The 27,720-nt window shown below is 42.0% G+C and overlaps 2 protein-coding genes and 1 non-coding gene across 6 annotated transcripts in view; 2 read left to right on the forward strand and 1 right to left on the reverse strand.

The window, feature by feature from the left end:
* The first annotated feature begins 4,114 nt into the window (after positions 1-4,114).
* Positions 4,115-23,405, forward strand: Tipin (TIMELESS interacting protein). Of its 4 annotated transcripts, none has more exons than XM_028752397.1 (8): positions 4,115-4,182; positions 9,573-9,708; positions 10,778-10,856; positions 11,058-11,133; positions 15,444-15,566; positions 15,778-15,841; positions 19,900-20,106; positions 22,949-23,405. In XM_028752397.1, exons 2-8 carry the CDS (start codon positions 9,579-9,581, stop codon positions 23,086-23,088), a joined length of 819 nt encoding a protein of 272 aa, XP_028608230.1. In that variant the 5' UTR covers positions 4,115-4,182; positions 9,573-9,578; the 3' UTR covers positions 23,089-23,405. The 4 variants fall into 4 exon arrangements, with proteins under 4 accessions (XP_028608230.1, XP_028608232.1, XP_028608233.1 ...); XM_028752399.1 differs by having other exon boundaries at positions 9,579-9,708; XM_028752400.1 differs by having other exon boundaries at positions 4,115-4,177.
* LOC114608435 lies at positions 17,310-17,444 on the forward strand. Its single transcript, XR_003709368.1, has one exon.
* Positions 23,406-25,527: 2,122 nt separating the features above from the next.
* The window catches only part of Dis3l (DIS3 like exosome 3'-5' exoribonuclease), a 37,996-nt gene continuing 35,803 nt past the window's right edge, over positions 25,528-27,720 (reverse strand). Inside the window, exons 15-17 of the mRNA XM_028752381.1 lie at positions 26,695-26,840; positions 25,956-26,130; positions 25,528-25,875 (exon numbers count right to left, since the gene is read on the reverse strand). Of these exons, the coding sequence (XP_028608214.1) occupies positions 25,567-25,875; positions 25,956-26,130; positions 26,695-26,840 (630 nt within the window). The 3' untranslated portion in view covers positions 25,528-25,566. The remainder of the gene's footprint in view (positions 25,876-25,955; positions 26,131-26,694; positions 26,841-27,720) is intronic.

Here is a 27,720-nt window from a genome sequence, read left to right on the forward strand (position 1 = left end):
GATCCGATGCCCTCTTCTGGTATGCGGGTGTACATGTAGATAGAACACTCATACATAAAATAATCTTTAAAAAAAGAAAAAGAAAGAGAAGAAGGAACAAAAGAAAACAGAGAGCATTTGAAGGATGAGGTATGGGGGAATGGGAAAGATTCAGACATAGACGAAAACATTAATTAGCTGTCAGGTTGGATATGTCAGGATAATTTCTTTTTGTTTTAAAAAAATTACATTTATTAATTTAATTTTAAAATAATAAAATTATTTGTAACATTCTGTTCTGTTTCTTTTTTTAAAATTTTTTTTTGAGACAGGGTTTCTCTGTGTAGCCCTGGCTGTAATGGAACTCACTCTGTAGACCAGACTGGCCTTGAACGCAGAAATCTGCCTGCCTCTGCCTCCCAAGTGCTGGGATTAAAGCTGTACACTGCCACCACACAGCTATAAAATATTTTTATAACAATGATTATAGTTTGTTTATTTACATTTATTTATTTAAGTATGAGTGTGTGTGTGTGTGTGTGTGTGTCTGTGTGTGCCTGTATGCCGCAGCATGCCTGGAGGCCAGTGGACAACTTGTGGAAGTTGGTTTTCTCTTTCTATTCTTAGCCCTAAGGGATCAGACTCAGGTCACAGGCAAGTGCCCTTTAGGACCGAGCCATCTTTCTGGTACCTTTTTTTTTCTTTCTTTTTTTTCTTCATTATTTATTTATTTTTTGTGATGCTGGGAGTTTAACCCATGGTTCGTTGAGTGTTAGACAACTTCTTAGCCATAAGCCATGGCTCTATGGAACATATTTTGTAAATATTTAGTATTTTGCATGTATTAAATATTATATTAAAATAAAACAGATGAAAATATTTTTAAGCCAGGCAGTGGTGGTGCATGCCTTTAATCCCAGCACTTGGGAGGCAGAGGCAGGCGGATCTCTGAGTTTGAGGCCAGTCTGGTCTACAGAGTGAGTTCCAGGACAGCCAGGGCTACACAGAGAAGCCCTGTCTCGAAAAAATAAAAACCAAAAAAAATATATATATATATTTTTAATGGGGTTAAAGAGATGGCTCAGTGGTTAGGAGCACTGACTGCTCTTCCAGAGGTCCCACGTTCAATTCCCAGCAACCATATGCAGGTTCCGGACGATCTATATTGAGATTTGGTGCCCTCTTCTGGCCTGCAGGCATATATGCAGGCAGAACACGGTGTACATGAGAAATAAATAAAAAAAATTAAATTTCTAAAAATGTATTTATTTTATGTGTATAAATTTTTCTCTGCATGAATGTCTGTGTACTCCACATGTGTCTCTGGTGCCTGAGTAGATCAGAAGAGTGTAGCAGATCTTCTGAAACAAGTTGTTGAAACAGATGGTTGTATTTCATCATGTAGGTTCTAGAAATCCAACTTCAATTCTCTGAAGAGCAATAAGTGGTCTTAACTGTGGAGTCACCTTTTTGGCTGTATTTTTAAAGTTTTAAAAGTTGTATTATCCTGGGTAGTGGTGGTAGTGGTGGTGGTAGTGGTGGTGAATGCCTTTAATCCCAGCACTCGGGATGCGGGGGGAGGCAGATCTGAGTTCCACAGCAGCCTGGTCTACAGATTGAGTTCTATGACAGCCAGGGCTACACAGAGAAACTCTGTCTTGAAAAAAGTTTATATCATCAATCAATCAATCAATCAATCAATCGTGTGTTTGTTCATGTGTGTGTGTGTGTGTGTGTGTGTGTGTGTGTGTGTATTGTGGTCCACATGTAGAGGTCAAAGAACAACTTTCAGCAATGTGTTTTCTCCTTTCACTTAGTGGGTCCCCCAGGAATGAGCTCAGTCAGGCTTGGTGACAAGTGCTTTTATCTGCTATGGGATTGCTCCTGTCCTAATTACATTTTTTTTTTTTAAAGGTGTACTTATTTTTATATTTTGTTTGACTTTTACCTGCACTGGTGTGTGCAGTGCCCCCAGAGGTCAAAAGAGGGCACCAGATTTTCTGGAACTGGAGTTATGAGTGGTTGTCAGTAGCCATGTGGGATCTGGGAACAGAGCCTGGGTTCTCTGCAAGTGATGAACCAGCCTGTCTCCCTCTTAGACTTAAAAGCATCTTATATTAACGACAAACTAGGTTCATTCCTGTTTATAAGTAAACATGTTTCTCAAGGATTGGATTATGCCCCACCTGTAACCTTAACTACAAATGGTTCCTGTACTGCCTGTTCCAGGAAATGGCAATCATGTCTTTGTTTCAAAAAGTTGTAGTAACCATCTCACAATCCTTCCTTTGGTTCAAAAAGTTGTTATGCCCACCTTGTATGACCACCTTACAGTCACGTCTTGTTTCATGAGGGCTATATGACTAACTTGTTATGTTTATCTTCTCTTCCTGTAACCCTGCCTATTTTTCCCACCAAATCTGCCATTTGAAAACCCCCACCCCAGAACTTTAAAACCCTTGTGTTCTCTGGGCGGTGGTGGTGCACGCCTTTAATCCCAGCACTTGGGAGGCAGAGGCAGGCAAATTTCTGAGTTCGAGGCCAGCCTGGTCTACTGAGTGAGTTCCAGGACAGCCAGGGAAACCCTGCCTTGAAAAAACAAAACAAAACAAAACAAACAAACAAACAAAACAAAACAAAACAAAAAACAAAAAGAAAAAAAAAACCCTTGTGTTTCTCACATCCAAGGCTGATCTCTTGAACCCTACTTTTATGTGTGCAGGAATAAAAAAAAAAAAAAAGCTTGCTTTAATTAATTGGGCCATGATGATTTGGGTTGGTGGTCTTTCTCCTCTGATCTTTGGGATCAACACAGAAGCAGCAGATATTCTTAACTGTTGAGCAATCTTTCCAGCCCCACCCAGCTCTACTTTTATTTTGTATGTGGGATGTGGGGTACAGAATCAAGATGTGAGGATTGGTTGTTTTCCTCACAATCTCTTTTTTTTAAAAAAAGACTTCTTTTATATGTATGGCTTTGTATGTAATACATATATACATGTATACATACATACCCATACATACATAAATAAACCATACATATATACATACCTAATACATAAACCATAATATACATACATAAATATACAGAGTGCTTGGTGCTCTGGAGGTCAGAAGAGGGCCTCAGACACCTTGGAATTATAGATGGCTGTGTGTCACTATGTGAGTACTGGAAACCAAACTTGAGTTGTCTGCACGAGCAACGTGTACTCTTAATGGTTAAGCCATCTGTATCTCTCTGGCTTTTTTTTTTTTTTTTTTTTTGAGAAAGGGTTTCTCGGGCCGGAGAGATGGCTCAGCCGTTAAGAGCACTGCCTGCTCTTCCAGAGGACCTGAGTTCAATTCCCAGCAACCACACGGTGGCTCACAACCATCTGTAATGGGATCTGATGCCCTCTTCTGGTGTGTGTCTGAAGATAGTGATAGCGTAGTCATATACATTTAATAAAAAAAAAAAAAGGGCGGTCTCTTACTGTACCTGGAGCTCATCAGTTAAGCTAGAATGGCTGCTTAGCCAGCTGGAGGAATCCTACTTTTGCCTTCCCAGAACTTGGATTATGGGCGACATCAAGTTGTTTTTTAACCTGGGTAATGGAGATCTGAAGTCAGGTCATCATGCTGTGTGGGGAAGTCCTTTACCCTCTGAGGGATCTGCCCAGCCCTGAACTCCCTTTTTGTTATTGTTTGTTTTAACAATGTCTCACCGTGTAGCACTGGATGGCCTGGAACTTGCCTTGTAGATCTGGACTTCGAGAGATCTGCCTGAGATTAAAGGTATGCACTGGATTCAGTACTTTTAAAGAAAACAGAGAACCTTTTTTTTTTTTTTTTTTTGGGAGCCTGTAGACGCTGCCCTGGAACCTGTGGCGATCCCCCTACCTCAGCCTCCGAGTGCTGGGATTTCAGGCGTGCACTATCACATCTGACTTCAACCATTCGGTTTCTATATCTGAACACCCGTCTCTGACGCTAAAAAAAAAAGCCTAGCGGACGAGAACTCCGAACCTCCCGCAGCTCAAGACACTCTGGGGTGGGAAGGCGGGGCTCCGAGCGAGGTGGGCGGGGCCTCAGAACCTTAGGCCCCTCCCACGCCTCTGTGCGTACCCTTGGCGCCAAATTTCCCAGCAGTTCTCGCGGAGCGGAGTCTCGAGTCTCGCGAGAGGCGTTGTTGGCGCGCTTGGCGGCAGCCGCCGTTTGGGTAAGGTGAGATCCGTTTCTGCGAGGGTGGCTTTCGAGGCGGAGGCTGCGGTGCCAGCCCGGTGCGGGGTCGCGGGCGGTGGGGTTGCGCCCAGGAGCCAGGCGGAAGCGGGGCTGAGGAGGAGCGGGCGGAGCGGGCGGGAGGCGCCCGAGGGGCCGGAGGATGGCGGGCCTCCCCCCTGAGGCGGTGCCTTCCCCGCGCGCACCGACCTGCGGCGTGCTTCGGGACTGAGGATGTGGGCGGATGAGAAGAAGGCGCGAGAGGAGGGAAGGGAGATGTGAGATTTTTAAATTTTTTTTTTTAAGGATGGTACCCACAGTGGGCCGTGAGTTAGGATGGTAGGACTTCTTTAGGGTGAGGGTGCATCTGGGAACAGGTCTGGGGAGGAATTGTGGATCGGGTGTTGAATTTGTTACCCATACTGCTCTGGGGTGTGGGGGTTTGAGGACAAGGAGGGGAAACAGAGGCATCCTCGCTATTGTCCAAAACGTTGTGTGACAGTTGTCAAGGAGAGAAGGGACATCTGACTCTTCACAGATAACTAGGAGAAGCCAGCTTACTGATAAGCCCCGCCTCCTGGTGCTTTGCTGGTTATTTGCTGGTTTAAGTCTTTCCGCTTTAAGTCTTGTTTTCAAACTCCCATTAGAATGGCACTGGATGTACCTACTAGGTGTTTGGAGGTTGAGGTGCTTGTTCTGGGCCTAGAACCCAGGCCAAATGGTCTAAGGTCGAGCTGTAATCTCTAGCCTTTGGTTCCCAAATTTAATGGATAATGAAACTTACTCAAAAGACTTAGCAGTTTAATATCAGGAGCCTGTACTTTGTTTTTTTTTCTTATATATTTACAGTCACAGAAGTTTAGAACTAGGGACAGCTAGTAGAGTAAATGAGGTCCTTGAGGAGCAAGCCTTACTGAGTTTGATCCCCTGGATCTCATGTAAGGGTTGAAGGAAAGAACTGACTATACAGTCGTTGTAGCTTTGCTGCTTTGTGGGGTCTTCTTTCTTCTACCTTTCCCTACCCTTAATCTACACTTTCAACCCCCTTAAAAAAAAAAAAAAGAGAAACAAGGATACAAGGAAAGGGGGGGCAAAATCGTTATCCTGCTGGTGAGGGGCGTCATGCTCCTTTGGGGCAAGTTTGATCTTCACGTCAGCATATGTAATTTCCTGTCTTTGCTCACCACTACTTAGCAAACCACGACCTACAGCAAGCAGTCAACTCTGGCCTTTAATGTACCCTCTGAAAAGCCCTCAGAATTCTAAACAGCACACAATTGCAGAAGCTATATCTGCAGTTAGCAGAATCACCCTCCTGTTAGAGCACGAGGCAAGATTATCTCAGCTGTGGACAGTCTGAAGCAGCCAGTTCTCATACCAGGAACTGAAATGAAAACATAATATTTCTGTGCTTTTTTTTTAAAAAAAAAAAGAAACCAAAATTCCAAAATTGTTGTTATAGGTTGTCCTTTGACCTCCCCCATGGCACATAATGCACCCATATGTACACACAACAACATAAATTAAAAAATAATAAATCTAACAGTTTTGGGGATGTTTTAGATGTATTCTGAGTATATCTTTAGTTTTGTTTTGTTTTTTAAGATTCATTTATTTTTTATGAGTATGCTGTCACAGTCTTCAGACATACCAGAAGAGGGCATCAGATCCCATTACAGATGATTGTGAGCCACCATGTGGTTGCTGGGAATTGAACTCAGGACCTCTGGAAGAGCAGTCAGTGCTCTTAACCACTGAGCCATCTCTCCAGCCCCGAGATTTTTATTTTTAATTAAAGATAGGAGTCCTCATGTAGCCCAAGCTGGTCTGAGGTTGGCCCAGGCACATAGCTGAAGATAACAGATTTCTGATCCTCTTGTTTCTTTCTGAGGACTGGGATTTTACAAGTCCATGCACTCCCCGTACCCCCAAGGTAGTTTATGGGGTGCTGGGAATTGAACTCAGGGCTTTGTGTATTCTAGCCAGGCCCTCTACCAATTTAGTCTACAGCTGTATTGTATGTTCCCTGTGTGTATAGACAGTGGTTCTGTTCTGTTCCCCAACTGGCCTTCTGGTTCCTACTGTAGACTCTTGAGTGTTCAGACTACAGTTCCTGGCTTGGATTGTTTTTACATTCCTTTCCTCAGCAAATGTATATTGGGCACCTGTTGTGCATCAGGCTTTGGGACATAGTGGTGAAACAACAAAGAGACCTCACTGATTTTTGTCCTAAGAGAGCCACAATCAATATAGGGGACTAGCATTAAATAAATAAAGCCTAACAGAGAAATGATGATTCCTATAAAACCTCTGCATGGTACTGTTGATTCTTGTTTGTTTGTTTGTTTGTTTTGAGACAGGGTTTCTCTGTGTAATCCTGGCTGTCCTGGAACTCACTCTGTAGACCAGGCTGGCCTCGAACTCAGAAATCCGCCTGTCTCTGCCTCCCAAGTGCTGGGATTAAAGGCGTGCGCTACCACTTATAAGAGAATTCTGGGCCATCAAGATGGCTTGTCAGGGAAAATGCTTGCTATTCAAATCTAATGATTTGAATTTAATTCCAAGATGGTGAGAGAACTTCTGAAAGCTGTTCTTAGGCTTTCACATATATGTGCGCGCGCGCGCATGTGTGCACGCTAAAACACAGACACACACAAGTGTTATAATTTAGGGACATTTGAGTGGTTTCTTCTCTAAGGGTCTTGGGCTGGCCTTGAAATCTGTGTAACTAGGATGAGCTCTGTTCCTCTCGCTTCTACCTTTGTGTTAGGATTGCAGGCTGTATAATCAATCTCTTGGTTTGAGATAGGTTTTCCTAATGAGGTAATGGTTAAAATTTGAGAAGAATTAGGGGTCAGGGAAGAGCTTTCAGAATGCATGTAATGTTAGTACTTGGGAAGTAGAAGCAGGAGGATCAGGAGTTGGAGGCCAGTTTGACCTATATATAAGAACTTTTCTTCCTTTTTCTTTCTTTCATTTTTTTCTTTTTTTTTGTTTTGTTTTTTTGTTTTTGTTTTGTTTTTTCGAGACAGGGTTTCTCTATATAGCCCTGGCTGTCCTGGAACTTACTCTGTAGACCAGGCTGGCCTTGAACTCAGAAATCCACCTGCCTCTGCCTCCCAAGTGCTTGGATTAAAGGCATGCACCACCACTGTCCGCCAAGACCTTCTTTCAGAATACAAGAGTAGGGCTTGGTGAGTGTAAGGAATTTACTGCTCTTGAAAAGGACCTGAGTTCTGTTCCCACACCTACACCACCACTGAAAACTGCTTGTAACTCTAGTTTCTGGGGAACACATCACCCTTTTGCTTCTTTGAATATGAACACATGCATACTGTACATACATACAGACAAACACACAGGTAAAAATATATCTTTGCCAGGTGGTGCTGGTGTAAGGCTCTAATCCTAGAACTAGGGAGACAAAGATAGGCAGATTTCTGAGTTTGAGGCCCACCTGGTCTACAGAGCAAATTCCAGGCCTTCCAGGAAGACATAGAAAAACCCTGTTTTGGGGAAAACAACAACAAAAAGCAAACAACTTTGTATGAAACAAACATACATCCAGGTTCTTGACAGTGGAAATGGCTCTTTCAAGGAGTTTGAAAAGAGGGTGAGAGTATTAAGTGAAGTTAGCTTTATATACATTTTATTCTTTTTTAAAGAGTCTCATGGTCCAGGCCAGCTCTGAACTGCTATGTACCCAAGCCTGACCTTGAGGTCCTGATTTACTTCCTTTTAAATGCTGGGATTACAGGTGCCACTATGCCTGGCAAAAATTATGTTAAGATCTGTGTATTTTAAAGCCTGTTTTTCCCTACTGAATTTTTTTTTCTTTTTTTGAGACTGTCTCTAGCTAGCCTGGAACTTGCAATATAGACTATACTGCCTCAACTCAGAAATCTATCTGCCTCTGCCTTTTAAGTGCTTTGGATTAATGTGTTCACCATCACATCCAGCTACATTGGATCTTTTTTTTTTGTTGTGTTTTGTTTTTTTTGTTTTTCGAGACAGGATTTCTCTGTGTAGCCCTGGCTGTCCTGGAACTCACTCTGTAGACCAGGCTGGCCTTGAACTCAGAAATCCACCTGTCTCTGCCTCCCAAGTGCTAGGATTAAAGGCATGCTCCACCACCGCCCGGCTACATTGGATCTTAAACTGAATTTTAGCATGGTGTCAGCCTTACAGTTTCAAAAGTTCAATCCAGCTGTAGTGAGAATTCATTGAAAGAGGCAGAAATGAATGGAAATAATGGTGTGCTTGAAACAAGCAAGAAGTGTTGTGAAGTGGTTATAGAGATAAGGGCAGATATTAAAGGAATATTTAGGAATTTAAATGGATAGGTTATATTGAATATAGGGAGGAAATGTTAAAGATAACTCGTCTTTAACTTGAACAGCTTGATGAGTGTCATTCACTGAATCAAGGGCATTTAGAAATTCAATGGTGGGGCTGGAGAGATGGCTCAGCACTTAAGAGCACTGACTGTTCTTCCAGAGGTCCTGAGTTCAATTCTCAGCAACCACATGGTGACTCACAACCATCTATAATGAGATCTGATGCCCTCTTTCTGGTGTGTGTGAAGTACAGCTACAGTGTACTCATATACATAAAATAAATAAATAAATCTTAAAAAAAAAAGGAAGAAAGAAATTCAATTTTGTAGCCAGGTGGTGGTGGCGGTGGTGGTGGCAGTGGCAGTGGCGGTGGCAGTAGCACACACCTTTGATCCCAGTACTCGGGAGGCAGAGGCAGACTGATATCTGAGTTTGAAGCCAACCTGGTCTGCAGATCAAGTTCCAGAACAGATAGACAGACAGGGCTACACAGAGAAACCTTGTGTCTAAGCACTCCTCTCCCCTGCCCCACAGTCCACCAGAAAAGAATATAGTTTTGTGTATGAGTTAATAAATACCCTTGAGACAATTGAAAGCTGCAAAATGGACAATAGGAATCTGTAGCCCCACAATATGGTCTAGGTTGGAAGAATCAACATTAATAAATCTGGGGGCTGGGGAGATGGTTCAGTGGTTAAGAACACTAGCTTAATTTCTTAACAGAGGACCTGGATTTGATTCCCACCTATAACTCTAACTTGAATTCCAGTGGTATAATGTCTTCTGGTCTTCACAGGGACTGTATGCATGTGGTACACAGACATACATGTAGGCAAAACACCCATGTATACAAACGTTAAAAAACATGTATTTAGTGGTGGGGCCTACATTATAACTCAGTTTTCCTTCATACTATCTTCTCTACTTTTTAGAAATCTTGTATTAATTTAAAATGTGGTTTAAGTGATTGTAACATGGCTTTCACTGTGGATGGAATTAGATTGTGCGATAGGAAGACTGTTTTGTCTGGATAAAAATAACTTTTTTTTTCTCCTGGAGGAAAAGATGTTAGAGCAAGAAGAAAATGGCTTGTTTGAAATACCAGATTATGAACATATAGAGGATGAAACTTTTCCTCCCTTCCCGCCTCCGGCCTCTCCAGAGAGAGATCCTGTAGAAGGGGAACCCAATGAAGGTCTGTATCAAGAATTCCACAAAAGTGCCCTTTAATTTGTTTGTTGGTTTTGTTGTTTGTGTGTTTTTAAAGTAGGATTTCTCCATATAGCTCAGTCTGTCCTGTAGACTCTGGTGGCCTCAAACTCAGAAATCCAACTGCTTCTGCCTCCCAAGTGTTAGGATTAAAAGTGTGAGCCACCAAGCTTGGTTGTTTGTTGGTTTTTAAGACAAGAGCTAGCTCACAGTGTATCCCAGGCTAGCCTTGCTCTGGCAATCCTGCTGTAGCCTGCTGAAATGTCCCACACAGTTATGTGTCAGATTAGCTTAGAAGTGATACATTTTGGGCTGATGAGATGGCTCAGGGCTTAAGACCACTGCTCTTCCAGAGGTCATGAGTTCAAATCTCAGTAACCACATGGTGGCTCACAACCATCCATAAAGAGATCTGATGCCCTCGTATGGGGTGTCTGAAGACACTACAGAATACTTACATATAATAAATTAAAATTAAAAAAAACAGCTGGGTGGTGATTGCGCACGCCTTTAATCCCAGCACTTGGGAGGCAGAGGCAGGTGGATTTCTGAGTTCGAGGCCAGCCTGGTCTACAAAGTGAGTTCCAGGACAGCCAGGGCTACACAGAGAAACCCTGTCTCCAAAAACCAAAAAAAAAAATTAAAAAAACAAAACTTTGGGCTGGAGTGAGCTGGGCCAGAGCAAGAGGGAGAATGGAATGGGGGATATGGAAAAATGATACATTTTGCAAATAAGGTTTGAATTTAAAAAAAAAAAAATTACTGGCTGGGTGGTGGTGGCATGGCACATAAATAACTTTCTTCAATCCCAACACTTGGGAGGCAGAGGCAGCAGGATCTCTGAGCTTGAGGTCAGCCTGGTCTACAGAGCAAGTTGCAGGACAGCCAGGGCTACACAGAGAAACCCCTGTCCCAAACAAACAAACAAACATACAAAAGTAACTATTATTTGTGTGTATCTGAATGTATGTGGGCACACACAGGTGCGCCTATGTGTGCATGTGGAGATCAGAGGACAGGTTTGTAAGGACTAAGTTTGGTCTGTAATTTACTAGGATCAGGGAGCGGAGTACCTGTTCCTGTCCCGCCAAGGAGAACAGTTAAAAGGAATCTACCTAAGCTAGATGCTACGAGGTATGGGCCTTTACTTTGATACATTTATAGATTTCTACTGTTTCAAGCTTTGGTGGATGATTTGGAGATCAGATAGAGTTCTGTAAAGAATTTTTTTCTCCTTTAAACATTTTCTTTTTTTTCTAATTCAGGAGGACATTTTTTTTTCTCATGGTCTTAGTTTTCACATGGCTGAAATTCAAAATATGTTTCTCTTCACAGATTGACTTCAGAGAGAGGGCTTCCAGCCTTAAGGCATGTTTTTGATAAAACGAAATTCAAAGGGAAAGGTCATGAGGTAAGAAATGTCTGATTGATCTTTATTTCTTAGCAATGGGCATTGAATCCAGGGCAAGTAGTAGAACACTGCTAAACAATACTACTGGAGTACATCCCAGGCCTGGTTTATTTTAGACTTTTATTCAAAAAAAATTTTGAGACAAAGTAGCACGATGCAACCCTGGCTAGCTGTGTTGGTCTTAGTAAGAATGCCATATATTTAAAGGCTTAGTCCTCAGGGAGTAGCAATATTAGAAAGGATTAGAAGGGTTGGGATGATGTGACCTTGTTAGAAGTGTGTGTCACTGGGGTGGGGCTTTGAGGTTTCAAAAACTCATGCCAGGGCCAGTCTTGTTCTCTCTCTACCTATGGATCAGAATGTAGCGCTTAGCTCTTGATGCAGTGTGTGCCACCATGCTCCCCACGGTGATAATAATGACTAGAAGCCTTTGAAACTGTTCCTGAGACACACTCTCATCCCCACCCCACACACTCTTACATGCTTTCTTTTGTAAGAGTTACCTTTACCTTGGTCATAGTGTCTCTTTACAGCAATAGAACAGTGACCAATACTCTAGCCCTGAACTCACAGAGAGCTATTTACCTTCGTCTGCTTCCCAATTGGTGGAAATAACAGTACCCACACATATGTAGCAGCTGTGCAGCTTGGTCTTCATGTGGGTCCCAAACAGCTGGAGCAGAGACTATCCCAAAAGCTGTGGCTTGTACACAGGATATGTTCTTCTAGCTGGGCTGCCTGGTCTGACCTCAGTAGGAGAAGAAGCTCCTAGCCTTGCAGAGACTTGAAGTGCTAGGGTGAGGTGATGCCTATGAGGCCTCACATCTTCTCAGGTGTGAGGGGTGGAGGAAGGATTGTGGGAGGGGGTGAATAGGAGGGGGTAGTGAGTGGGATGTAAAGTGAATAAGTAAAAAAATAAAATAAAGACAGGAGAATGTGAGATGAAAAGAATAACAGTGAAACTGGGTCGATTATGTTCTTAAGAATCTCTGAAAGCCGGGCAGTGGTGGCGCACGCCTTTAATCCCAGCACTTGGGAGGCAGAGGCAGGTGGATTTCTTAGTTTGAGGCCAGCCTGGTCTACAGAATGAGTTCCAGGACAGCCAGGGCTATACAGAGAAACCCTGTCTTGAAAACAAAACAAACAAACAAACAAACAAAAAAAAAAAGAAAGAAAAAGAATCTCTGAGTATATCACAGAAAAAATATATATATATCCTGAATATATACTGTTAATCATCACCTCTAGAGAAATAGCTTCAGTGAAATAGAAAGGATACTTGAAAGAATTAAGAGAACATCTTGTAGTTTCATTTTTTTGCCACCATGTTTAACATGGCTTTAGGAAAATTATGTCTGAGTCTATTAGCCCAAATTGATACCTTAAAAGTTTATAGCAATAACATTGACTTTGCTTTTTCCTAAGGAGTCTTTTTTTTTAAAAGTTTCTTAAGACAGGATTTCCCAGTGCAGCTCTGGCTATCCTAGAATTCACTTTGTAGACAAAGCTGGACTCAAACTCAGATCTGCCTGCCTCTGCCTCTCAAGTGCTGAGATTAAAGGCTTGTGCACCACCACTACCTTACTTTCTTTTTTTCTTTTATTTTTTAAATTTATTTATTTTATATATGTGAGTACACTGTCGCTGTCTTCAGACACACCAGAAGAGGGCATCGGGTCCCATTACAGATGGTTGTGAGCCATCGGATGGTTGCTGGGAATTGAACTCAGGACCTCTGGAAGAGTAGTCAGTGCTCTTAGCTGCTGAGCCATCTCTCTAGCCCTCACGACCACCTTAAAGAGTCATTTTTAAGGTTCATTAGAATTAACACTGCTTCTGTTGATCATATGTGTCTCTAAGGTATGGCATAATGTCTAGTTCTATTCTTGTTTATTTTAATTTTGAACTTAAAATTAATTCTATGGGCCGGGCGGTGGTGGCGCACGCCTTTAATCCCAGCACTTGGGAGGCAGAGGCAGGCGGATTTCTGAGTTCGAGAGTTCGAGGCTAGCCTGGTCTACAGAGTGAGTTCCAGGACAGCCAGGGCTACTCAGAGAAACCCTGTCTCGAAAAACCAAAAAAAAAAAAAAAAAGGAAAAAAAAAAATTAATTCTATGTATGTGTGGGTATATGTGTATGGGTTCATATGCTTTCAAAGGACCAAAGAAGAGTGAAAATGCTTGATGTCTTGGAGTTAGTATTAGAAGCATTTTTGAGATGTCTGAAGTAGGTGCTGGAAACTGAATTCAGTTCTCTAGGAGAGCAGTATGTGTTCTTCCTCTTTTTTTTTTTTTTGGTTTTGAGGTGGGTTTTTTTTGTAGACCGGACTGGCCTTGAACTCCCCAGAAATCTGCATACCTCTGCCTCTTGAGTGTGGGATTAAAGGTATGTGCCACTGTGCTGTCTAGTCAAGGTTAAATTACAGTACCAGCTAACCTGTGAGTGCTGACTTTGTCAAGTGCTTCTCTTGTTTTAACCCTCACAATGATCCTGTGAGTGTATATTGTATACACTTGAAGAAATAGGCACAGAAGGCTAAGCAATTTGTATTTAAATCTATGTTTTCTGTTTCAGGCTCTGTGCTTTTAATCATTCTCCTAGTTTATATTATTGCTAAGTGAAAAATGAGATATTCTACGGTAAAGGCAGGAATTTATAACTTGTTAGCTAAGCTTAGTAATCTTAATTTAGGTTTTAAATATAGAGGGATGTTATGGTTTGAGAATGTTAACTGTTAGCACTAGTATCTGCTTTTTTTCTTGGGGTTTTGGAGTATATTTCTGAATTCTCAAAGCTTTATTCTGTCTTGTGTTTAGGAAACTGTTAGAGTAGTCAGTGATTCCTGAAAGATACTTTGGCATCTTTTATTAAAGCGTATTTTGTCCGGGCGGTGGTGGCGCATGCCTTTAATCTCAGCACTTGGGAGGCAGAGGCAGGTGGATTTCTGAGTTTGAGGCCAGCCTGGTCTACAGAGTGAGTTCCAGGACAGCCAGGGCTACACAGAGAAACCATGTCTCGAAAAAAAACCAAAAAAAAAAAAAAGCTTATTTTGGGGTTTTACTGTATACTTCTGAAAAGATGCACATAGGATCCTTTTAAAACTTTTTTCTATTTTTGTACTGCTATTTTTCTCTCAGAGAGTGAGTGTATATGTGTGCATGTGTGTGTGGTTGCCAGAGGCCAACTTCAGGAAGGATCAGTGTTTCTTGTTTCTTTAGCACTAAAATTACAATGTCTGCTGTTGTCTTAGTTAGGGTTCTATTGTTGTAATGAAGCACCATGACCAAAACCAAGTTGGGGAGGAAAACATTTACTTCAATTATCACTGATGGAAGTCAGGACAGGAACTCGAAATGAGGCAGGAACCTGGAGGCAGGATCTGATGCAGACACCATGGAGGAGTGCTGCGTAATGGTTTTCTCTCCATGCCTTGCTCAGCCTGGTTTTCGTTTGTTTGTTTGTTTGTTTGTTTGTTTGTTTTTTCAAGAAAGGGTTTTCTGTGTAGCCCTGGCTGTCCTGGAACTCACTCTGTAGACCAGGCTGGCCTCGAACTCAGAAATCCGCCTGCCTCTGCCTCCCAAGTGCTGGGATTAAAGGCGTGTGTCACCACTGCCCGGCATCCTGTTTTTTTTTCTAAACAGAACTCAGGACCACCACCCTAGAAATGACTCCACCCCTAATAGATTAGGCCCTCCTATATCAATCACTAATTAAGGAAAACCTCTCAGGGCTGCCTATAGCCCATTATAATGAGGCATTTTCTCAATTGAGGCTCACTCCTCTCCAGTGACTCTAGCTGGTGTTGAGTTGACATAAAACTAGCCAGCACAGCTGCTGTGCCTGTGGACTTTTTGTTTGTTTTGTTTTTAATGTGGGGCTTGGATTGTACTCCGGTTCTCAGGGTTATTCCCCAGCCAGTTAACCAACAGAACTGTCTTCCCAGCACTGTAGTTATTTTCTCCTCTGATCTCTAAAAATCTGCATCTAAATCAAAATCTGTATCTGACACTCTTTTTTTTTTTTTTTCCAAGACAGGGTTTCTCTATGTAGCCCTGGCTGTCCTGGAACTTACTCTGTAGACCAGGCTGGCCTTGAACTCAGAAATCCACCTGCCTCTGCCTCCCAAGTGCTGGGATTAAAGGCGTGCGCCACCACCGCCCGGCTCCTTTTTCTGTTTCTATCTAAAAGTTTCTGAGCCTTATAAATATGACAGCAGTGACTTTGGCATTACCTTTAAATGCTAAAATCTGCTGACATGGTCAGCTGTGAGATTGAGTCTTCTGTTCAGCATTTTTATTTTTATGTGTTAGGCTGAAGACTTGAAAACGCTAATCAGACACATGGAGCACTGGGCACACAGGCTATTCCCCAAACTGCAATTTGAAGATTTTATTGACAGAGTTGAAAACCTAGGAAATAAAAAGGAGGTTCAGGTAGGTGTGATTATCGTGAATGTCATTCACAATGCTAAGTAGTACAAGGGTGGGTTTAGTTAAGGTGGAATCGCTGTTTAGGAGTCTTCCGTTAAGACACAAACATTAGTAGTAATTTTTTGAAGTACAGCTCTTTGAGATAGGAATAAATAATTGTTCCCTTCCCAACTTATTGATAAACATGGAAAAAAAATGTCTTTTTTTTTTTCAGACCTGTTTAAAACGAATTCGACTTGATCTGCCTATTGTGCATGAAGATTTTGTTAACAATAATGGTAATTACAAGTTTATCCACCTTATTACAAGGTAGCTTTTAGAAACTGGTCTAGCTTGTGTAGGCAGTATTTTATACAACTAAGGTCTTAACCTAATATATGTATGTAACTGCAGTGTAGTTAATAGTTATATCTAGAATTGGGCAAATCTAGAATGTAGTTGTATGTTTGTGAGTGTGTATGTGTGTTTGTGTGTAGTGAGCTCCTAGTTGTTAGTGTGGGTATAGACTGCAGAGGACAATCTTCCACAACCGTTCATCTTGTCAATCTCAGGGATCACTTTCATGTCATCAGGCTTGGCAGCAAGTGCCTTTATTAACTGAGACATCTCCTCAGCCCAGTAATACTTATATTTGACACTTGTTCCTTTTTTAGTATTGTAGTTAGCATACAAAAGAATGAGTTTCAGCCAGCTATAGTGGCACATGCCTTTAATCTCAGCACTTAGGAAGGAGCAGTAGATGGATCGTTGTGAGTTGAAAGCCAGTCTGGTACATACTGAGTTCCAGGACCGCCAAGGCTACTTAGAGAGACCCTGTCTTACTCCCTCCTTCTAAAAGAATATGCTTTACTATGAGATTTTTGCGTGTATATCATTGTACTTTGCTCAAGTCCATGTTACTTTCCTTGACTCCCTCCCTCTTGAAGTTTATTTCCTAAAAATATGATGGTAGCCTGGCATGGTGGTACACATGCTCTTAATCTCAGCACTCAGGAAGCAGAGGCAGGCAGACCGTTGTGAGTGTGAGGCCAGCCTGGTCTGTGTAAGGAGCTCCAAGGACAGCCAGGACTGTGGACTGAGACCCTGTCTCACGCACAGAGTCAGAAAAGATACGATTGCAGTATCATTAACATTTATATTGTTTGTGTGCCATGGCATGTGTGTGGAAATCGGGACAACTTCTAGAGTTAGTTTTTCCTTCATGTAGGTTCCAGGATTGAACAGAGGTTGTGAAGCTTGTTTGAGAACTTCCTGATTTTATTGATGTTTTACGGTTCTTGTCTGTACATATATGTATTAAACTAGAGTGTTCATGTGCATAGAAACCATTAGAAGAAGAATTGATGAACATTTTTTTTTTTTTTTTTTTTGGTTTGGTTTGGTTTTTCGAGACAGGGTTTCTCTGTATAGCCCTGGCTGTCCTGGACTTACTCTGTAGGCCAGGCTAGCCTTGAACTGTCAAACTCAGAAATCTGCCTGCCTCTGCCTCCCAAGTGCTGGGATTAAAGGCGTGTGCCACCACCGCCCGTCGAACATTTCCATTTCATTGACCGTGTAGACTTGAGCTGTGTGTGATAGATAATACATCTGTTTTCCCACCACTTGAGAGGTGGAAGGAGGAGACTCAGAATTTGAAGGCCATCCTTGACTACATGGTGAATTTGAGGCTTAGTTGGATTATACAAGACCCTGTTTAAAAGAAAATCCAAAAAACCAGATCCATGATTAGACTTTAGGAAGACCTGCGTGACTGTACCTGGTATTGATTGCATTGTTAGTTGTACAATGCAACCATAGACAGTCACGTACATCAAAACAGATGGTTCCTGCCGACAGGGTCTGTATAGTTGTCAGATTTTCTGTGCGATGGCTCCATACATAAAGATTTTAAAAACTTTTTAAAACGTGTATGTTTATTTATGTGTGCATCTGTATGTGGATATGTGTATGTGTGAGTGCAGTTACCCAAATACTGGAGCTAGGTGTATAGGAAGTTGTGAGCTGCCTAACATGGATGCTGGGAACCAAACTGTGGTCCTCTCTCTGTAAGAGCAGCATGTGCTCTTAACCCCGAGCTGTCTCTCTAACCCTTACGCTTATTCCTAACTAGTAATGTATTCGGGAAGTCGTAATGATGAGCGCCACACCCTCTTACTGTTAAGTCAGTGGTTCTCAACCGCGGCAGTGTTGCCGTCCTTTGTTCTTTAACACAGTTCCTCATGGTGATGGGGTGGTGACCCCCAACGTACAGTTATTTTTGTTACTAGTTCCTAACTGTATCTTTACTACTGTTGTGAATCATAATGTAAATATCTGTTTTCTGATGATTTTAGGCAACCCCTGTGAAAGGTTTAGAGCCACTGGTTTAAATAGTCTGGGATTTTGAGTTCTTTTAAAAGATGGTATTTATTTATTAATGGTGTACAATTTGGCACATGTCAAAAAGAATTACTATGGTATGAAATACCAGAGCCTACATTCCTGGGTTAGTTGATTTACTTAGCAGCACTTTTCTTGAGCTATCTACTATTGTGCTCAAGTCTCGAGGATAAAAGATGAATTAAAATTAAGACCCTAAGTTTATAGTGTACAGATTGAGTTAGACAAATAACATTATCAGTAGTTTGACAGATGTTGTAATTCAATATGTGAGTGAGATGCAGTGGACAAAAGTTATATTTACTAGGAAGAGGAAGCTTCGTAGAGAAGGTATCGCAGGTGTTTTCATTAAGCAGTAGAGGTCGGCCAAGGGTGGTTTGGGATGTATGCCTTGTACATAGATGTACATTAGCATGAGCCGTTCAGAAGAATCATGTCGACGTGTGAAGTACATAGGAAAGGCTGTAATCAGAGATCTTCATTTTCTTTCATCTTTCCTTGTTTGAGGCAGAGTCCTGTCTGAAACCTGAGTGCTTGGGATTCCAGGTATCTATGTATGTTAGCAAATAGATCCCAAAGCAAATGTGTTGGGATTGGGTGCTGACTCAGTGGGTAAAGTGCTTGCTTCATAAGCATGAGGACTTGAGTCTGGATCACCAGCACCCATGTGAAAACCAGGGGAGTGCATGACATAACCCAGTAGAGACACAAGGACCCAGGGCTTACTGGGCATCCAGTCTAACTCAGTATTGAGCTCCAGGTTCAGTGAGAGACCTTGTCTCAAAAAATAAGGTGGAAATAATACAGGAAGACACTTGATGTTGACCTTGCCTCCAGACAAACATGTGATACAACATCCATATTCAGCACACCTTTAATCCCAGCACTTGGGAGGCAGAGGCAGGCTGATTTCTGAGTTCGAGGCCAGCCTGGTCTACAGAGTGAGTTCCAGGACAGCCAGGGCTACACAGAGAAACCCTGTCTTGAAAAGACCAAAAAAAAAAAAGTTTTCTTTTCCTCTTCAAACTGTGCTTAGATATCAACTCATTCAAAATCTTCCTGACTACTCTGTTAAAACTACATCCCTCTCACTCATCACTCACCCTCCTGCTGTTTTCTCTTTTTTTCCCTTCCATTTTTTTGTTTTGTCTTTTTGTTTTTTTGTTTTTTGGCTATTTGAGATGGGTTTCTCTCTATTCCTGGCTGTTTTGTGGCCCTTCCAGGTGCCAGGATTAAAGGCTCATGCCATAAAAAAAAAAAAAAAAAAAAAAAAAAAAAAAAAGACAGCATCTCAAGCCAGGTGAGGGTTGTGCGGTGTCCAGCACTCTGGAGGCAGAGGCAGGCAGATCTCTGAGTTTACAGATCAAATTCCAAGACAGCCAGGGCTACATAGAAAGACCCTGTCATGAAAAACAAAACCAAACCAAAAAGTCAGAGTCTCAAGTAACCCAGGGTAGCTTTAAACTTGCCAGGTAGTAGAACCTTGAATTTCTCATCCCCCTGCCTCCACCTCTGTCTGGTGTACTGGAATTACAGGTTTGTACTACCAAACTTGGCTTTCTTATATGTTTTGGTTTTTGAGACAGGGTCTTAAGCTGACCTTGAGCTCACCTCTGATGATGATCCCCGGCCTCTATCTTCCAAACCCTGGGCTTACAGGAGTGTCCACCACACCAAGTTTAGACAGTGCTGGAGACCAAACACAGGGCTCTGTGCTTGCTATACCCACTGAGCTAGCTTCCCATACCCCTTTTACGTGTGCAGCTTACTATAAGAGTAATTTGTAAATATTTTTTTTTTACTTGAATCAGCCAGTGCTGGCCACATTCTTCTACCTCACAAATGCTTTCTTCAGGTCAGGCCACTTTGACACTTCTTCAGTTGAATGTTGTATAAGTTCTTTCTCCAACTCATGTAATATTACAGTTGTATTAACTTTTTATTTTCTCCCAAACAGATGAAGTTGAGGAAACTAACAGCCTGGATGTAACTGCTGCTGGATTTGATCCCTTTCTGACAAGCTCATCCGACAGCAAGGAGTCGGCTTCTGAATCAAGTAGAAGCCTAACAGAAGAGCAGCAACAGAGAATTGAGAGAAATAAACTGCTGGCCTTGGAAAGAAGGCAGGCAAAGCTACTGAGTAATAGCCAGTCCCTAGAAAATGGTAAATTTTACGCTGGTTTTTATGAGCTACCATATAATATCAAGGGCATGTTAGAAATTTTAACTTCTTTACTATCTCTTGAAATAATACCTCTAGGAATAGAAAAGTGATGTTAAGTTTACGTATGTATATATTTTAGAGGGAGTGTCAGTGTCTGTATGCTTGCTATTTGGAATCCTTAAAGAATGTCTGCGATGGTTTACTGGGTAACTTTCTCAAAGTGCCAATATATTAACAATATAGTCTTTGACTTCTTATCTTAAAGTACTTTACATGTATTTTTAAGATCATACTTAGGGAAATTATTATTATGGAATCAGTACATTTAGTTCTGGGCATTGAGCCCAGCACTTTAGACAGACTAGGCAGGCGCTATATTATCGAGCTACACAGGCTCTCACCGGGTTGCCCAGGTTAGCCTTAAACTAGTTCTTTAACCTAGTCAGGCCTTGAACTTGCTTTCTCTTTCCTCAGCCTCCTGAGAGCTCAGATTATAGGTTTGCACGGCTGCACCAGCTTGTGATAATAGTAAATAGAATGTCTCCACTCACTGAGGGTTGGCAGTCAGCTTCTGTGATGTAAATGGGGCTAAAATGCTTGCTTAGGGATGGCAGACATTGGAGATTGAAACAGGGGCTTGAACAAGCTGAGTAAGCGCTCTTTCACTGAGCTGTATCCTTGACCCTTCCTTACATTTTTATTTTGAGTTTAGGTCTTCCTAAGTTACACAGATAACTCTCCATTTACCCACTGAATGATCTTCTGCCTCTGCCTCCTAAGGCGAGGGGTTACAGGTGTGCTGTGCACTCGGCTACTGCAATGCTGTATACCACATTGTCCCATTTTTGTGAGTTGTACTTTTTAGAGTTTACTTATCTTATAGTATCTCTTTCCCAATTTAAAAATTGCCTTAAACTTCCTGTCTTTATTCCATTATTTTTGATATCTAAAGTTGAACCCAAGTCCTTATGCATATTAATGCCTTTGTTCTACTTTGGAGTATACCCCAGCACAAATTTGCTGGGTCTTTTTGCTTGTTTGTTTGCTTGATTTTTTGTTTTAAACAAACAGGGTTCAGAACAGAGATACTATATTTTATTTTTTTAATCATGTGTCTAATATATATCTGATTATATGTGTGTGAGTTTAGGTGCCCAGAGTTTAAGGCTGTTGTAAGCTGCCAAGTGTTGGTGCGGTGCAGGGAATTGAACCCAGGTCTTCTGCAAGAGCAGAACATCTTAATTAACACCTGAGCCATCTCTTCATCCCCGAAATGAAAGCACTTGCTGCTCCTACAGAGGACCTGAGTTTTGTTCTTTGTACCCACATTGTGTGGTTCACAATAGTTTATAACTGCAGTTTAGGAGATCCAGTGCTCTTTTCTGGCCTCCTTGGGTACCTGCACATGTGTGCATACAGATAAATGAAAATAAAAAAGGACTATAGTAAGGAAATACTATGTTGTTGTAAAATGTCTCATCCAGCTGGTCAGTGGTGGTGCAAGCCTTTAATCCCAGCACTCAGGAGGCAGAGGCAGGTGAAGCTTTTGTGAGTTTGAGGCCAACCTGGTCTACAAAGTTATTTCCAGGACAGACAGGGCTGTTACACAAAGAAACCTTGTCCGAAAAAACAACAGAACAAAAATAATAATAAATACCTAAAAAAAAGAACTCTAGTAAGTAAATGTCATGTCATGTGTCATCCAGCTGGGCAGTGGTGGTGGATGCCTTTTAACCCAATACTTAAGAGGTAGAGGCAGGTGGATCTCTGAGTTCGAGGCCAGACTGGTATACAGTGCAAGTTCTGACCTCAAGGAGCTTCTGTGGTCATGCACATACACCTGCACAGGAGCTGAAGGGGTTTGCATGGCTCCAGCTGCATATGTAGCAGAGGACGGCCTTACTTGGCATCAGTGGGAGGAGAGGCCCTTGGTTCTGTGAAGGCTCAATGACCCAGTGTAGGGGAATGCCAGGGCAGTGAGGTGGGAGTGGGTGGGTGGATGGGGGAGCACCCTCATAGAAGCAGGGGCAGAGGGGATAACACAGGAAATGTAAATAAATAAAATATCTGCCCCCCCCCAAAAAAAAAGTCATATGAAAATGTGATGATGGATAGCAGTGGCTTCTTACCATTTCAAAGTTTACCTGACAGTGGGATTTAAGACTCATTTCCTGTTTATAAATTTTTCTAAATACAAATAAGTATTTGAAGGTTTCCTTTTCTTCAGACAGAGTTTTAAGTGCTGGGATTAACAGGCATATGTCATGATCTCTGGCTTAAATTTTCTTTACTATTAATCACTTTGATGTAAAATGTAACTGTATTTGTCTTGGCATTTTGTTTGTGCTGGTGTGGGTATGCATGCGTGTTCCTGCACATACACGTCAGGGGATAACTTGGGAGTCTGTTCTCTCCTTTCACCATTGGGTCAGTCAGGCTTGACCTTTACCCACGGAGTAGTCTTGCCCAGCCTGTCTCTAATTTTTTTAAATCTCTTTCTAGTTTTATTTTGAATGAGAAGTTACATTTGAGTAAGAATGAAGAGTTTGACTATACTATTTCAGGAGGCTTTTGTATGTGAGAGCACCAGGATTGAACCCAGGGCCCCATGCTTGCTGATCTGAATTGATTCTACGACTGAGCTACACCTCCCCTAGGACCCTTGGCATTTTAAGTGTGCTTTTATGCATGTGTGAAAAACTGGTTTATATTTAGACTTAGTTATCATAATTAGGTGATTATAGATTTGATTTCTATCAAGTAAGCTTTTGGAGAGATTTGTGTTTATCAAGATTGGATCAGTTGCTTCTAATGAGTAAAAATGATTTGATTTTTCTCTCAGACGTCACAGTTGTAGAGAGCAGTACTGGTGAGGATCGACAAGAGTCAAGTGGATTAGACAGAGACACTGCTGATGGCGCACATGATGTTCCTTCTGCCAGTGCACATGAAGAGGAGACACTGCCTCCTAATTTAGACTAATTCAGAACTGTTACAGTCGTCAACCATCTCCAACAGAATCCTGCAAGTTTGGAGTTATTTGTAGTTTTTTCTACTTTGTATAAATCCTTAAGTCTTAAGACTTCTGTAGATTCCTGCTTAAAATACAGTGACTATTTAAATTGTTTCCTACTTATTTTAGTAAGTCTATTTATTATTTGAGGTGTTCTGTATAGGTCTGACTTTATAAGCTGTTTTGTAGTTTTCATTGAATTCTCACTGAATTGGGTAATGATTTAAAATGTAAATATGCGCTATTAGGTTGGTTTTATAAAGAAATAAATTATTTTGTAAGCAACTCTCAGGATTTGAGTTTCTCACCATGATTTAGTTATACAAATTTAAACTTTTTGCTGAAGTGGTTAAGGATTTTGACTGTTTTGTGAGACTCACTCATTACATCACCTGGCTGGTCTGAAATTAGAGGTCAGTGTCCTGGGTTTTTTGTCTTCACATGCTAGGACAGTTGTGTACCTCATCTGGTCTTTTCTTTCCTGTCATTATTGGAAATGCCTGTCTCACTATAGCCTCAGCTGGTTTGAAGACTGCCTTGTGTTGGGATTAAAGGTGTGTGCCACAGCGCCCATCTTGCTGCAAGAGTCACCTGAATGTTTAAAAGATCACATAAAAGGTTGATACTGCCTCCCCATTAATGATGGTAGGCAAGTTGAAAGAACATTGGTAGGTTGAGAATGTGCTATAGGGCTTGTTTAGGGTGTGTAAGCCCATGGTTCTGAAACTCCAGCGCTCCAGAAGATAGGCTGCTCTTCCATGTTAGTGACTTGTTGGTGAGAATCTTGGATAGTATTGTGAGGGACAGTGCACAAGGGTCATATGAAGCTTGTCAGTTGGTAGAGGGGACTCTGAGTATTGGGAAGCATGTACATGCCAGAAATATTTAGGAAATAAAGATTTGGGGATGATGCCTAGGAGGCTCGAGGTGATGGGGCCAGAAGAGAGAGAGCCTGACTGGAGTTTTTGCTTGCTTTATGAGCATGGTGGAAGGGCTAACTAGAGCTGAGAAAGCACCATATTTTATGGTCTACTTCATGGCAGCATATTCTCATGTTGAGGGAAAAGACTGAAGACCAGAGACAACTTTTAGTGACAAGGAATAAAAGGAGGCCTCATCTCCTCTTCCTTAGGGAAAGGGTGATGATGGCACTATGGTAACTTATTTTTAAGCCAGGATAGGTGACATCTTAGACTGACATCAGGTAAATTGGGAGTACAAAGATGGTTTGAAAAGCCAGGAAGTCAGGCACAAATTGTGTGGACTGGTGTGGGTTTATGGGAACTATCTCAGTGATGGGCCAGAGAAGAATGAATGAAGATAGGCTCATTGTTTCAACATTGAACAGCTAGAAGATTACCAGGAAGATCTGATCACGGTTCCAGACTCACTGACTGGATTGCAGAAGGGCAGGTGGGAAAAAGTTACTTTTCTAGTGGTTGAGTGAGGGAACACTTCTCTTGGTACTTGACCATAGAAGGTGCACACAATAGAATTCAAGGGTGAGAAGGGAGTTTGAGGCAAGACTTAGGGTGCAGCCCGCCACTCTTGTGCCCTGTCTCCAGCTGGTGCCAGAACAACTGGGAAAGTGTAAATAAGAATTTTGGAGAAGAAAGGTAGACAGGACTGTCTTACCTAAAATGGCTAAAAATTTACCTAATGTTAGGGGCCTATGACTCAAACATGTCTATAAAAATTACAAAAGTAAACTTCATTTGAGCTAGACAGTGGCAGGACATGCCTGCAATCCCAGCACCCGGGGAGGTGGAGGGGGGCAGAGGCAGGCAGATCTCTTGAGTTTGAGGCCAGCCTAGTATACCGAGTAAGTTGCAGGACAGCCAGGGATGTATAGTGAAAGCCTGTCTCGAAAGCCCCCCCCCCAAAAAAAAAAAAAAAAAGAAATCAATTTGAGCCAAGTGTGGTGGCACATACCTTTAATCCCAGCAGACCAGGCAAGAGGATCTCAGTGAATAGCTTGATCTACATAGCGTGTTCTAGGCTAGCCAAGGCTACATAGTGAGACCCTTTTTTAAAAAACTTAAGAATTGGGACAAGATCATTAATTTTGGATTTACTAGAAAGAGACTAACAACCTGCCTTTTACAGCCCCATCACTGCTCACTGCTGAAAAGCCAGTTTTTAGTAGCTAGGCATAGTGTTGCGTGCCTTTAATCCCAGCACTTGGGAGGCAGAGGCAGGTGGATCCCTGAATTTAAGACCAACCTTGAGTTCCAGGATAGCCATAGTTACATAGTGAGATCCTATCATGAAAAACAAAACAACCAAAAAAAGAGAAACTAGTTTGAATAGGGATCTAGTTCTACTTGAGTGAGATATGATAACGTTGCGTGCCTATGTGAGGTACTCAGTCTCCTTCAGCTAGAGCATCAAGTGACACAAAACTCAAGTTTGAAAGGGACAAAGCTCTTTAATGACATGGAAGCATTTCACATTGTGTAACTGTCGGAAACGTCCAGAAGAGCTAGGTCCTTTATCTCCTCCAGAAGCGTGTACAGACTTCTTCCCTTTGTCTGGCGGTATTCTTGATGCTCTTCCTGAATCACCTTGCCTTTGACTTCTTGTGCAAGCTGCGCTTCCTCCACGGATCGGGTCACCTCCTTCACTAACTCACTCTTCAGCAGCAGGGAGCTCTGATGACAGAGTTCTGTGTTTGGGGTCATGTATGGTTTGTTGCTTACTATTTCAAGCCTGATTGTATCGGAGTGGCAGCGAGAAGCCTGGACAGAAATTCTTACCTGGCACAGAGAATACAGGTTACTATATCATGGCCTTTTTTCTTTACACTGAAAGCGACATTGAATGTACACACACTTACTGTCACATGGTCAAATAGACGAAATGTAACAGACTGCCCTCCAGCTGTGGTAGAGGTGATCTTGTTTTGAGATCTCTGTAGGGAGCCTGGCTTCCATTCAGAGCTGCCCTCTGGGCCACAGGAGATCACTAAGCCATCTTTATTCTTCAGATAAGCAGCACCTTTAATCCCAAACCTCCATCATTGACGGGGAGAAAACAGATAATGTATACTCAGCATGCAGACCTTACTATAATTAGCCGCTTTTCCTGTGGTTTACCTCAAAAACATTTTTACAAAAAACAGGTAAGAAACAATACTTTGCTAGCTAAGAAAAGTCCTAAGACTGATAGGGATGTACTCCCAATTGCTCCCTTTACTCCCTGCTGTATATTATGCTATATTCATACATATATATGGCATTGTATATGTGAATCTATAGGTTTGTGCCACCGTGACAAGCTTATGTTCTTTTGAGATGATGTCTCAGCACAATCTGGCATCAAAACCATTATATAGCTAAGGATGACCTTGAGCTTCTGATCATCTTGCTTTATAGGCCAGTGTCATCACACCTGGTTCTATGGGATGATGGGGATCAAATCCAGCACTCCAGATGTGTTAGGCAAGCAATCCACCAGTAAGCTATACAACCCCAGTCTAAATAAGTACTTTAGTAAGTTATATATAATGAACATTTGTGTTCTACGCTGGTATTAACTATGGTTTCTTGTCAACCAGTGCATGAGAGGTAACATACCTTGGAATAAATACAAGTACACCATTTGTCCTAATGGAATAAATAACTCCATCAGCTGTGCAGCGCTCCTCCGTTTCCGGGTCTCTGTCTTTAAAGTACATGCACTGGAAGAGCTCGGTGGACTGCTTCTGAGAACGCTGTGCCGCCTGGAAGAACCCAAAGCATGACAACAGTTCCTTGCCTTCCAGGAGGAAACCCGAAACTCATTCCCACAGAAACAGCTTTTAAAAAGGCAGGTGGTGGCACCTGCATGTAATCCCAGCACTTGGGAGCTGAGACAGGAGGATCGACTTTAGTCACCCAGAGTAAGCCCTTGTCTCAACCAAAGGAGAAGAGACAGAGCAATCTGGCCTCAAACACAGAGTAGCAGATGAGATGAGAAGGCAGGCTCAGTGACAAAGCACACTCCACGAAGCCCTTACCACCTGAGTTAATCCCCAGGCCCCCAAGGAAAGGCTGGGCATGAAGGCACACATCTTTAATCCCAGTACTCCCAGCACAAGGTGGGAGGTAAAGACAGGAGAATTGGCCAGAAGCTCACAGCTGTAGTGGCCAGCTGTCTTGGAGTGCACAGTGCAGCAACAGAAATAAGATGGTCTCTAAAACAAGGTGGAAGGCAGGAACCAACTCTTGAAAGTTATCCTGTGATATCCACATGTGCTATTACACATGGATAACTGCTCTGTCTCTCTGTCTCACAGACACGTACACGCATGAATATTCAGACTGATGAGATGGCTTAGTGGTTAAAGGCATTTTAACTTTTAAACCTGACAACCTGAGTCCCATACTGGGATGAAGATGATTGAAGATTACCATATCCCACAAACTATCCTTTGGCTTTCAGTTGAATATGTATATTCAACATACACATATATATGTAATTGAAGAAATTTTACTTTATTTATTTATTTATTTATTTATTTTGTTTGTTTGTTTGCTTTTCAAGACAGGGTTTCTCTGTGTAGCCCTGGCTGTCCTGGAACTCATTCTGTAGACCAGGCTGGCCTCGAACTCAGAAATCTG

The sequence above is a fragment of the Grammomys surdaster genome, unplaced genomic scaffold (genome assembly GCF_004785775.1).
Source record: "Grammomys surdaster isolate TR1022 unplaced genomic scaffold, NIH_TR_1.0 125896, whole genome shotgun sequence".
Classification (NCBI taxonomy): domain Eukaryota; kingdom Metazoa; phylum Chordata; class Mammalia; order Rodentia; family Muridae; genus Grammomys; species Grammomys surdaster.

Bases quoted from the DNA above. Each gene is read 5' to 3' on its own strand.
- Tipin (XM_028752397.1), top strand. From the start codon at position 9,579: ATGTTAGAGCAAGAAGAAAATGGCTTGTTTGAAATACCAGATTATGAA. The intron at 9,709-10,777 runs GTCTGTATCAAG...GTAATTTACTAG, and splicing joins AGAAGGGGAACCCAATGAAG to GATCAGGGAGCGGAGTACCT. The intron at 15,842-19,899 runs GTAATTACAAGT...TCTCCCAAACAG, and splicing joins AGATTTTGTTAACAATAATG to ATGAAGTTGAGGAAACTAAC.